Source organism: Salarias fasciatus, chromosome 5 (assembly GCF_902148845.1).
Source record: "Salarias fasciatus chromosome 5, fSalaFa1.1, whole genome shotgun sequence".
Classification (NCBI taxonomy): Eukaryota; Metazoa; Chordata; class Actinopteri; order Blenniiformes; family Blenniidae; genus Salarias; species Salarias fasciatus.
Genome location: NC_043749.1, coordinates 17,860,478 through 17,874,157, shown reverse-complemented (window position 1 = coordinate 17,874,157; position 13,680 = coordinate 17,860,478). Strand labels below are relative to the sequence as shown.

General features: G+C 40.1%; 1 protein-coding gene across 1 annotated transcript in view; it reads left to right on the top strand.

Annotated features, from left to right (window-relative positions):
• Window positions 1-13,471, top strand: part of necab3 (N-terminal EF-hand calcium binding protein 3) — a 39,144-nt gene extending 25,673 nt beyond the window's left edge. Inside the window, exons 8-13 of the mRNA XM_030091230.1 lie at window positions 195-274; window positions 2,726-2,779; window positions 6,930-7,042; window positions 7,396-7,473; window positions 7,967-8,058; window positions 13,317-13,471. Of these exons, the coding sequence (XP_029947090.1) occupies window positions 195-274; window positions 2,726-2,779; window positions 6,930-7,042; window positions 7,396-7,473; window positions 7,967-8,058; window positions 13,317-13,345 (446 nt within the window). The 3' untranslated portion in view covers window positions 13,346-13,471. The remainder of the gene's footprint in view (window positions 1-194; window positions 275-2,725; window positions 2,780-6,929; window positions 7,043-7,395; window positions 7,474-7,966; window positions 8,059-13,316) is intronic.
• The last annotated feature ends 209 nt before the right edge of the window (window positions 13,472-13,680 follow it).

Genomic DNA, 13,680 nt, shown 5'->3' with positions numbered 1-13,680 from the left:
AGGAAGCACCTCGTAGTTATCAGGAACTCACTTTATATCAATAAATTCTTAATTTTGCTTTTTATTTTTATTTTTCCAGTTTTTCAAGTGTCATGTTTGCTACAGTGTGTTTTACATACACAGAGCTAAGTTTACATTATAGTATGTCTGGTGGGTCTGAGGTGAACCAGCTGATGGTTCACTGTCTCCCCCAGGCGTCAGCATGGAAGACGGAGAGAACTGGTGCTCCCAGATTAACAGGTTGCAGCAACTCTTGGATAAACTGGAATGCCAGGTATGAAACCACTGAATGCTCTCATAACCAGTCACACAGCAGTGTGTATCCTGCTGCGTCTGCCACGTTCACCTAATATTCATTTCTGGTGCATTTGTGTCCCTCATTCTCTTATAAACGTTGATGGCAAGCTGCTGTAGATGTGCATTAGTGCAGGTGTAGAGCTTCCAGAAAACCAACCATCACCTCAGTTTGAGTTTATCTATTCAGCACACAGACAAAAATGGTGCAAGGAGGGAATGAAGCCCAAAGGGCTTGTACAGAGGTTCCACGAGTTTCAATAACCATGAAAAATGAAAAATTCTGAGATTAATAAACAAACTTTGATGAAGATAAGCACACAGAGGATTGAGATAACAATATTAAATGATAAAAAGGAAAAGAGACTATAAAAACAAAAGAAACTGCGACAACGTTCAAAACAACCCCGATATGTGAAAGATAATGAAAACAGGAGGAATCATTGAAAAACCAGAAAAGCATCTCTGCAGTAATCCACCAGTCAGACCTGTACGGTCGAGCGGCCAGATGGAAGCTACTCCTTAGTAAAAAGCACATGGCAGCCCGCCAGTTCGCAAAGATGCATCTGAAGATCTCCCATTCTACGAGAATCAAAATTCTCTGATCCGAGGAGACAGATTGGACTCTTTGACTGAATGCCAGATGTTACGTTTGGAGGAAACCAGGCCAGAACCAACCCGACAGTGAGGCATGGCGGCATCACGGAGAGGTTTCAGTGGCAGGAACGATGTCATGAAGTGATTCTGTTGATTAGTGGAGGAATGCAAGATGTGAAATCATATCATGAAAGTATCGACAAAGGCAGATGATTATAGTGTTGGGATCTCCAGACGACACATGTTCAGTTATTATCCTCTAACTGTCTTTTCTGTATCATCAAGGTTGTATGAATTCCTGATAATGGATGAATCTCTGAGCGGGGAGCCTTAATGTCGTGGCCCGCTGTTCGCCGTGATCACCCATAGATGAAATACATAATGCAGAACTTTCCCATGAATACAAATACAATCATCAACACTGAATATATTACCACTGAAGAGCAGGCAATAGAATGAATCTAAAAATAAGAAAGGAAAATAAAATGAATTAATTATGATCCTTGTATTAAACTTCTGGAGAAAAAAAAAATGGATAAAATATGCAAATAAAGAAAGACTGAATGCACGAGATAATTTGCTTTGCAGTGCAGAATGTTGAAGTTTTAGAAGTAATGAGAAGTTGGACTGCTCATTTCAATGCAGCGTTACCTTTAGACCTCTGTTCTGCGTTAGACGGCCTACAGTCACGACATTAATTCCAACGTGTGGATTTAAGCTGACCGCCCAGACTTAATGGAGAACGACCTGCAGGCTGAACAGAGTGAGGAATGTTCTGTCAGGCAGCAGGGTGCGGCGACGTATTGTAACGGCGAATACTGAGAACGAACAACACAAATGGACTTGTGCAGGTCCTTGTACGTGTCGAACACAAAGCACAGTCACCTGTGCCTGTCTCATCCTGTGACCCGTCCCCTGTTTCACGCTCTCCCGGCCCATCTTCTGCTCCATCTCCTTTCTTTATTAACTCCTCTTACTCCCACCTTTTGATGTCCATTCTCTTCCTCCCCCTTTCAGCCTCTCACAAAGCATTTTTCTCTCTCCAGTTCTCTGTTTTTGCCAGCCCGGAGGGACTCCGAATGCAATATCAAAGCAATTCATGACTGGCATGTTGTTCTGAGAGCAATATCCATCGCCACACACCTCGGCGGCGGCGCCGCCACCATCACACACCCCTTCTGTCCATTCCGCTCCCATTCGACGCTTTCTCAAACGCAACAGAATGGGATTTCTCGCTCAAAGGTTATGTTTTCCAGTGTAAAATCAGGCACACACACGGATCGTAACCTTTACGGCCGAGAGCTCATTCTGTTGTTACATTTATTGCACAATACATGGAATTACATTTATTTTTTACTTCTGATGGATGTGATCATAGAACACTAACAATTGCATGTTTTCCACATGCTTAATATAGTGTGGTTACTTTGCCACTCAACCCCTATTTTATTTAATAATTAATAACCTATTGCCATTTTTTAATGAATGGATGTAACCTTCATCTGTCTGTACAAAAACTGCAAAATAGATATTCAGAGAAAAAAAAAACTGATATTACATATACACCTGCAGAACAAAAAGAAAAATGTCATCTGTTATCCTCGTTCTTTTTTCATCTAATAAGCAGATTTATCCTGTTTCTCCAGCTGGCCAAGAAATGTAAGGCAGCCTTATTAAGCTGCCTGCAGACAGTCCTCTCTTTTTCATCCGAGTTGGCTCGGACGGTTTAATTGCAGTAATTTATGGTTGTTCCAGTACCTCCACTGATCTCTGTTACCCCGATGCAACGAAACGCCAGGATCTTTCTGTAATTACTATTATCTTCTTGTTTCAGAGTCCCAAGTTGGAGCCACTCAAGGAGGACACACTGGCCAGCACATACAAGTCTGTAAGTCAGAGCCGAGAGCGAGATGACACATTTATTACCGAACTGAGCGAGTCTCATTTAAAATGGTCATGGCTCTGATTAGCTCTGGCCGGTATAGTGACTTGATCAACATTGTGAAAGACTCACCATCAAGCGGCAGTATTAATGAAAATACAGCATTAATGGTTTGATTACTGACTGCCATGATAAAAGTAACAATACATATTATTTAAAATAAAAAAAAAATCAGTTGTAGAGCTGCCACATTTTGTCACTTTCAATGCTTTTTTCTTTTAAATACAGTATTATTCTTTCAAATTTATCAAGTGAATAACCATGAAGCACATCACTCGCACCTTGTGGTGGTTGAGATGAGACAACCGGATCATGGAAAAACAAGGATTTGAAGACATTCAGTGACAATTTTTGACCTGTTTAGAGATTTCTTTCCAGCTCGGAGTTTGATTGGTTAAAAAAAAAAAAGAAACATCTCAAACAATTGAAGCACTCAAGGATAATTATTTATACATACTTGGGTCTACATAGCAGATATGTCAAGGTCACTGTATGTGATTGATTTACAAATGTTTTGTTATTTGAAATATTTTATTCTAATTACAAGTTGTTTTTTTTTTTTTTTGAGATTCCTTAACATGTACAGGTGGTTCTGAACTATTCCACCAGGCAAAATGTGTTACCAAAAAAGTCTTTTCTTCACCTTATTCCCCATAAAAGGCTTTGCAGTGCTCAAACTTTCAGTTTGTTCTTCATTTTAGTTATAAACATCACAACACTCATCAAAAAAACACAAGTTGAAAAAAGCTCCAGGTTAAATCGTGACGACGGGGCTCTGGATGTAACAAAAGAGACGCATCTGTAAATGGTTCAATTATAAGTGTGAACACATCTGACACGCGCTCGCAAAGGGATGGAAAACAAAACGCTCGTGATCAATTGGAGAGGCGGAAATGCCGTGGAAACACCCACAGACAGGTGAGAGTGCAGCCTGTTGTTACGGGTAACTGGTGACGGTTTACTCCAACTATTTATAAGCGCAATAATGAAGTGATGCCTGGTGTTACAAGTTGGCATATTTATTTAAAAATATAGGGATACACAATACAGAGGGCACATTATCTCTGCTTCCGTTGGACTTGGCTAATCATAATGATATTAGAATAGGAGTTGTTTGAGGCCACAGCAGTCTTGCATATTCACTTTTAAAATACTTATATGTTGACTGTCATTCACTCGGTTTTATTCTCCAGATTATTTTCACATTTTGTGTTAAAATGTGCACTGATGTTTCAGTAGCTGCCTCAGCAAACTCTTTCCTTTGCTGTTTCTTGAAGATAATACACTGAGACCATAAAGCAGTTGTGTGTCTAATTTTATCCCCCATTTTTCAGTGTAAAAGCAAATAAATTTAGAGTTTTTAAACTGACAGCTGAGCCAATCACACACAAAAAGCTGCATATATAATCGTTGTGAAGCAACACGTTGAGGCAGATTCAGGTCTGTGAGATGAAGCTTATAAGCGAAGGCATCAAATGGATTTTTATTCAAGTGCCACAGTGAGTCACTGCAGCCGTTATTCAGTGAGATGGGGTGGAGGACAGGATGTGCACGTGGTGCTCTGGAGATCAGCCTCAGTTCAGATCCAGTGTGAACCGTTATTGTTTAAGAACGATGACAAAACGAGCAGCTCAAGAATGAAATTTAAAGGATACACAATGATTGAAATGAAATTAAAATGAAGAGGAAATTGTATTTTGTCTCCTTCCAGAGGACGGTGGGGAGAGCAGGCAGTGGGAAGGCTTCTTTAATGTTCCTCTCAAGCAGTTGGTCGGTCTAAATGACTCTGACGAGGAGTGGTGGAAACAAATCTCATGTTAATTAAGGAGCAACATACAGCCCAGTTTGATGAATGAATGAAAAGCTGTAATTTAAAACATGCAATTTACAAGTCATTTTTTAATTCAACCACATTTGGAAAAAAAATTGAGATGTTTAAATTAAATCTGGATATATAGTATAATTTTTATGCTGCCGATATTGTACTTACCATAAGCGAAATAGCTTCTCATCCTCATTTGTATTGAAGGGATACTTCAAAATTTTGGCAAATTGGCCCATTTAGCGCAATTCCTTAGTCATTTCGAACAGCATACTTACTTTTTTTGTGAGGGCGAGCTGTTGTTTATTCAGAGATGAGTTGGGGAACGTTTTCGGGACGGACACAATGGAAGTGAATGGTATTTTTGGTTCCCCTCGTCAAACTCATCATATATAAAATCCAGCAACCCCAAAACACTTTGGTGGACACGTTATAATCCGCACATTCACTACGCTGTGGAACACCAACAAATAATATTGTAGCGTTACGACACTGAAGCAAATACTGGGAACTACTTTTTCTTTTGAAATCACTACGCCCAGACGCAATGTTTAGTAAGTAGTTCCGTCTTAGCAATCTTTGCATAAACAACTCAATCTCGTAATTTTGCATTAATATTTCACAGCGTCGCTTCCTCATTTTTTTTTTTTTTTTTTTTTTTTTTTTTTTTTTAAATTGAAATTTATGGGCCTGAGTTCAGAAACGTTTGCCCGGGATGTGATTTTGGATAGACAGAGGATTCGTATCTGATAAATGCACAACATAATTGACACGAATGATTTAACAAAATCCTTGGAGGGCTTTATGCTAATAGATTAATTTATGTGCCAAACATCTAGCACGATTTACTGTTTGTGAAAACACTGTGCTGTTCATGATTTTGTCTGTATTCGAGGTCACATCTTTCATCCACTGGTTTTTTTAATGCTCTGACTCCCTCACCACCGGATGCAAGTCCTTCCTGAATTTCTGCCTTTTGTGGGATGATCTATATGCGAAGATGCACCGAGTAATGAATGGCAGAAAGCATTATGTTTAAAAGCACTTTTCCTGACGTCAAAATGCCTTTAAATTGATATAAAAATCAGCAGTTGAGAGGTTTGAATTTGTTTTAATGGGATCTTTAGAGAGCATTGTCGTCATGACTTTATACGTTAGAGAAAAAAAAATCTCTCAGCTGTTACTGCTGTCTTTATGTTTTATGAACTGCCTGCTCTGACAGATCTACTCATTGGCATAGCAACAGAGTTTTTATAGTATAGCTGTCATTGTGTTTTTCTGTTTCTTCCTTGTCACAAGAAAGAATGAGACCTGCACGCAAACTGAGCCACAAAAGTGAAAAACTGAATAATAATATGACTGAAGTAAAAACATTTCTATCGTTAACATCAAGGTGAGCTTGGATTGTAAAGGAGTACAGAGCATATCACAAATAAATACTCTTTAGTCTTTGCAGAAATTAGACCATAAATCCAATATCTACTGGAATTTCCCCCTAAATATTGTGAGATTGAATGCATTTTAACATATAAATTGTCTGTTGCGTGCATTTTGATTTAAAATACTTGGTGTGAAACCTGTGCTGTCCAGTTCTCATTAATCCTTTGATAATCCAGTACATTGTGGCCGTCCACACGGAGATGCTGCTCATCTCTGTCTCAGAAAGATATTCATTTTCCTTGGTGGTTTTTGTCAGCTCATTTGTTGTCTGTTACATGGTCACCATTCGGCCAGGATCTGCAGGATCTCTGTGACTTTTATCCCCCGTTGCAGGAGACAGCGCTCGCACTTGAAAGTATCGTGACTGACTAAGTTACACACACACACACACACACACACACCAAAATAACACCATCTGACACCTCCGTCGGACTCTCGGCTAACTGATGGAGCTTGAGCTGAACCTAATGAGTGAATCAGTCTGACCCACACAGTGCTGACGGCTCAGCTAACGTGTCATAGCAACTACATGAACAGAGACAATTAAAAGTGATGCACAAACTACTTTTACAGAAACTTTTTTTTTTCGTAGCAAGTGAATCAGCTACTTTTCAATTCATTGTTATCAGTCCTGCTTGTGTTGGGTTAAAATGATTTTGTTGCATATCACATATTAAACCTCATCTCCTGAATATCTGTCGCATGTGAGATTTAACCAAATGTGGTAAACATCAGAAAATGCTCTCACATCAGAGACGGACTAAGAAGCATCTGCTCCCGCAGAGACTTGTTGTCATCTCGCTTCATCTCCGTCTCCCGTCGTGTTGCCCACAGAACATCCTACTAGTTCAGAGGCAGATGTCAGTGACTGATGACGATCTGGACGACTTCCGCAAAGTGCTGAAGAGCTACATCGACGCCACCTCTGCCCACTCTGACAACCTGCAGTGAGTACTTCGCTCCCTTCCAGACGGCGTCGTTTGTCTTTCAAACAATAAGCCAGGCCCTCCTGCTGCGGCAGCTTTTGGAGTATCGAATTATGCCGTATGCCAAATGTGATCTCAGTGACGGATGACTACGAGAATCTGTTGACATTTTTTTTTTCACAGTACTCCAGTTCATAAAAACAATTCACCACTGACTCTTCCTCGAACCTGACGAAACGAGCCTTGCCTTGCTAAAAGTGGCCGAAGGAGTCAAAATCCTCTTCCCGTAATTCACCCTCACTGAGTGCAAACTCTGATTCACTTTGTACTCTCTCCTTTCCTCTCTCGACCCTCGCTCTCCGTCCCGCTGTCAGCGTGTCTGTTCAGAAGCTCCCAGGAAAGTCGTGTTACATAATGTATGAGTTCTGGCAAGACCGCATCTCCTGGATGAGGTCAGTCCGTGTGTGTGTGTGTGTGTGTGTGTGTGTGTGTGTGTGTGTGTGTGTAAGATATTGGCAGACTGTTTGGCACTCTTAACTTTTTGATGGAAATGTTCCCCACTGGTAAAGATGAACAGATGGCTCATCTCTCACTTTGCACATATCCTCAAAGACACACACACACACACACACACACACACACACACACACACACACACACACACACACACACACACACACACACACACACAGCAATGCAATAAAAGATTTTAAATAGCCTTTGCCATGCAAATATCCTTAATTATGTTAATTATTTTTGTTGGTGTTTGGTAATAAAGCCAAAAAATAATAATAGTATTTTCACAATAATGCTAGACGTTTTATTATTTGCTGGTTACTGTACATCTCTGACCAGAAGAACAACACAAAGTTTGGTTTTTTTTTCCCCTCAGGTAAAGATTCAGTCAAACACCCTCTAAGCTGTTTCTTGTGTCGCTCTCTGCAGCTATCTTCAGTCCAACAGCAGTAAAGATTTCCAGCGCTGCGTCATCGACATGCTGGAAGACGCTGAAACCGTCTCTACTATGTTGCTCCCAGGTTTGTATCTGTTCATCCAGACATTTATAGAATTAATGACACTGTTCCACAAACAGATCCATATCAAATGTTGATTTTTTTTTTTTCAGGTAATATTGAGGCATTTCCCAGTTTTTAAAGTTCATGAAAGGCATTGTCTTGTTGAACCTTAAATCCATGTCCTTGAAAAATATCCTGATATTTCCTGTGGAAAAGACAGCCAGGATTTTATTGGACCACAGGCATCAAAACATCTTTAATCTGGTTACTGCTGTGTTTTCATGAGTCATGAGGCCAGATTCTGGCATGTAAAAATCTCCCACGGTGTTTTGCACATTAGACCCAAATTCTTTGGAGCAAGCAGGGCGAGAGCAGCTCTCAGTTTTTTTTGTCCGCTTGACTGATCTCTTCTGCTAAGATCTGTCATTTTCGCTGCTTTTTAAACCTCTTTTCATTGTGATTTGCTGTGTCACTCAGACGGAAATTAGTTTTGTAACCTGTGACAAGAAAATTGGTTCCGAAATATTGCTTTGATAAGAAAACTGTAAAATCCGTCCCCCGTCTAATTCTCAAATTAATAGAATTTTGGGAACGTTGTGGTGCAGCACATCACAAAGAACTAGCTTCACCTTTGTGTTACGTGAACGGACAAACATCGCAGGACATAATGTGAAGTATCTTCCTGTTTGATTTAAATGTCAAATACGAGCTTGTTTAGCAAAGTGACGCACGTCTCATGTTGAGTTCGTCATGGACTCCTGAGCAGATGAGCGATTACATGAATCACCGCCGCTCCTGCGCAGGCTGCAGTCATGACTCCTCGCTCCCAGCTTGACATGCACTCAATTTGTTGCCAGGGACACTTTGAGATGTACTTCAGAAAGCAGGATCATTAATTGATATTTCTACCGTTTTTTTTTTTGCATCGGATGCAGATGGCGACTCGGCTGTGTGGGCTGCACGGGTTGTGCCCGTTGCTAGGATACTGTACGTGGTTGTTTACCTCCACATCTGTGACTCCCGTCCGCGAACGCCGACTGGTTCAGACATGAATCCAACCCTTTCTGTAAATTAAACATGGGATTTTGATATTGGAAAGCAGTCAAAAGTGGGAAGATATATATATATATATATTTAAAAAAACCCACCTCTGAGCAAATTAGCCTCGAGGCTTGCTTCAAGGAAAGATTGCAAAAGGCTGTGAACCTTTACACAATCTACTTTTTCCTTCTGAAAAAAATTCAATCAGACTTACATCAACTGTAAAGTATGCACAGGCTTCAGTCTGTCCTTTTCATTGGCATGAATGTAATTTTTGTGCTTGTCATATTTTATATAATATGTGTTTCTAATCTGGATATTTAGAATTAATAGTATCTGTGACATTTTATTTGATGCATTTTGTAGTTCTTCAACTAGGAACAATTAAGATAATACAAACAGGAGTTTTCATATGAGGCTTTTTTTTTTTCACGTGTTTACTAAGTGGTTGGATGAAGCACTGAGCCGCCACAAGCCCAAAATCAAACATGTGAAACAGATAAATCTCGATTTTAGGTTAAGTGATCAGTCAAGTTATAGGAAGAGAAGGAGATAAAAACTTTTAGAAAATGAGAAGATATAGCGACACTGATGATTGATCGTTCATGGCATTCTGCTCGTCTGTCATATGTAATCTGGAGTTATTAAATTAGACGAGTGTGTCAGTTTTTTATGACACATGCAAACTTTTAGCAGATGAGATGCAATGTTTACTGAAGCAATTGCAAATATTTAAATACTAGATATTAAATACTGTGTGTATTTGTGCATAAGTGTGTGTCCTGATGGAGCAAAGCGTCCGTCTCCTGTTTAAACTCGGCCTGCAGCACATAGTGAAGGTTGCAGCATATGTGGGGATTTATCTGCCTGCAAGCTGTGTGTTTGCTGAGTTTTGATCTCTCAATACCGATGTAGTTCCAGTGAAGGAGCCGTTAAGCTCCTTCACATCAGGCTGGTTGCAGGGGCTTCGTGGGGGGGGAGTCACGCCGCACCGATCAGGAGGAAGAGGAGGGATAGATTATGAGGAGCACATCAGTAGAGCAGGAAGGGGTCGTTGCTGAAATCAATAACTGAAGGATAAATAAAGCGTAGCATTCAGCTGGAAGACGCTGCTGTTATTCTCTGCCCTGCTGACAGTTTCTGGACTCCTTTCTTTTCCTCCAGGAGGGATTTTGCACCAGCAGACGGCCGTTTGAACCCTCAGACATCATTATGGGCATTTTTTTTTTCCTCTTGATCTGCCATCGTTTGGCTGTGTGAGGACATGTGGCTCCAAATGTACCACAATAATGTAAAGAATCAAACACTGGAGCATCAATAAACTCAATCACAGACGAGATCTAATCATTTTTTCATACGTTGATCAGTTTCATTTGTTTCTGAAGAGGGAAATGTGATATTTTTAGGTTTTACTCAAACTCCTTCCATTCCTGCAGTCGTCTGCAAACCTTCATTCAATCTGCTTGATTTGTCTCTGTAATTTGAATTTGCATTCCTGGTGAATATGCATGCATGCATGATGGAGGTAATTATACCCAGAAAGCCTCAGAAGATTGAGATGATGGAAAAGTATTTGATTGGAGAATTAAAGTCAAACCACAAGAGAGCATGTTTCGGTTCCCTTTGGAGAAGCTTTTTGAAACAAGTATAACATTTGTTCGCCTGAATGATGCTGCAGTAATGAATATGGGCAAAAAGAACAGGACAAAATACATCACCTATTGAAAAACAAAGAATCCAAATGACAAAACAAGGCAGCACATTTAAACAGAGACTCGTTAGATAATCAATACACATTTGAAATTGAGAAATCGGATCAATCAAAGTCATTGAGGACAAATATAACTCCTGAAAAAATGCTGTAAGAACAGATTCATACTGTTTTCTGATTTTTCTTCTGCATTTTAAAAAATTGAAACAAAAAAATGATCATTTTTTTAGGTTTGTAGCACTTTACATTCCAGTCAGTTCATTTGACATGACTAAATTTATTTACGATGAAACGCAAACCTAAGTAGTTGTTGTTGTTTTTTTTTCCATGGGTGTTCATGTGTCATCATCACATTAAATGTCCTGCCTTCTTAAGTCATTTCAGGACGAACCTGTCCAATCAGACTGGCATTTAACTCCACTACACATTTTGGAGGATGCATGATAAAAATCACTCCAGATCACTGCTTTGTTTTAGTGTTGAACAAAAGAAGATGCATTTCAGCGATGCGTCTCAGTGGATTGTACTTTTTTTTTTTTTTTTTTTTTGTGGTCTAATTTGATAGAGTGTGATGATGCAAAAACATGTGTATTAGATTTCTGGACTTAAGAAAATCTTTGGTTGCCTGAGGGCGATGCTGTGCTGTGGAGGGTTTAATGGCTGAAACCCTCAAAATGATTGAATGTACTGTATATTTAACTGGGCTGCAGCTGTTTCACACAAGGGTCTCAAGCTCATTTTCCAGACTGCATCCTTCTGCAACTACTTGTATAAACTTTGAAATGTAATACAATTTGTTATTTAATTTATTTATCCCACGGTTAAATAGCAATCTCTTAGGAAATTTCTGATTAGTGAACATTTCTATCAGAAAAAAAAGTTGCAATAAAAGAAGCAAGCATTTGCACTTGTTTGCTATTTTTATTGTATTAATCAGACGTTTACAGTCTGCTGTTTACAGTTTTGTATTTTTCTATCCTTGATATAATGTTTGAATTAAAATCAATCAAGGAACCAGAAATTAAATATATTAGGGGTGTAACAATGCATGTATTTGTATTGAACCGTTTCGGTACGAGACGTTCGGTGTGGTACGTATAGGGCTGTGCACGGGTTAGTTTACGGGCCGGAGGGTTTTTTTTTTTTTTTTTGTTTTTTTTTTTTTGTTTTGGCTCACCGGCCGGACGTTGCATGTCTTTTACGTTCTACCACGTGCAGCTACACCTGCAGCTCGTGCGCATAATGGCTATTGCTAGCAGCCTCGTCCATGCTTCACATGTCCGCGTGTGTCCACGTTGTGCATTGGTCCCTGGGACATAAAAATAGTCTTGAATTCCTGTTTTCTACGGTTCGCGCGCAGCCATGTGTTGCACATGCGTGCAGGCCGCGTCGGTATACGCACGCGCCGGAGCGCCACAGCTAACAAAACACGACAGACGCTGACTTTGAAAAGGGACTGTGTGAAGCGAACAGGCTGTAGCTCCGTCTATAAAGACATCCAGAGACTGAGGCACTGGTGGCCGGAGGGAGCAGAGTCTGTCGGGAGGGATTAGAAGGTCTGCAGGCAGAAATGAAAAAAATCGAATCATTGGGCCGCCGTCCCCGCGATTCAGAAACAGGAAAAAAAAGGTTAAATAAACTCTGATACTAAATGATAATGTACTGACAATGTATGTGCCTCATTTCCTATAAATAATCTGTAATAAAGGTTCAGATAAACAGTCGAGAGTGCCGGAAAAGCTTCTCGTGGATCAGTGCGCCTGCGTGGAAAGCGCACCGCGTGAGCCCAAATGCAGCATGAGAGACGGCGCGTTCGGATTGATGGTGCGCGAATAATTTTATTTAACTTACTACTAAGCAGCAATTTGCATATATTTCATTTTCCTGTTTGTATTAAACAGTAAGTTGTTACAGTAAATTGTTGTTTATAAATAATAAACACCCAAATGAACAACAAGACATTTTTGGTTTCGCATTTTGTTCTCGTACTGTACCGAACCGAACCGTGACCTCAGAACCGAGGTACTCATCAAACCAAGATTTTTGTGTATCGTTACACCCCTAATATATATATATATTTTTTTTTTTTTTGTATTACTCAAACACTGAATTGGCTTTAAGTCACAAATAAAAACTCTATCAACTTTTTATTTTGTAAGTGGACGGCAAACTAATGCTTTAGAGTTAACTACATTGTTATGTTAGACTTGATTACCATTAAAAAAAACTGTCCACAGATTAAATTTGGACTGTAACTAAAAACAGTAATTTTTTTTAAAACTCTTTAAAATGAATTGGTTTGAAAACCTGTTTGAAAAGGATCTGTATGAGTCTCGCTGTGCTTTGATTGCATTGTTCGATTCTTGAAGGATCCTCTGCTTCAGTCACAGCTTGAAAAGGACTGAATCACAGACCAGATAATGGACTCAAAAAAAAACTGAATGGTGATCGACGTGCCGACGAGATTGATGGTTGTTAAGCGTTCTGGTGTGAGGTGACCTCGCTCTTTCTGTCTGTGTTTCCTCAGCGTCGTGGTGGATTATGACTAACAACTAGCAGCCCAATCCAGAGTGTGACATCCACTGCCTACACTGTCACATGGACAAAGGCACACTGGCGCATCAACCCACCCACTCTCTCACTCCACACACACACACACACACACACACACACACACACACACACACACACACACACACACACACACACACACACACACACAGGAGGATTCAAAAGGCGTCCATGTGTTTGAAAGCAACAGGAGACGGAGAGAATGGCACCGTCGAGCTTCTCCAGCGGCATCTTTTAATGTTCCTGTCTTCGAATGCTCATTATTGTGCTGCTTCCATCAGGGGGGGATAGTTGCACCCTTTAGCCAGTTTATAGACCTG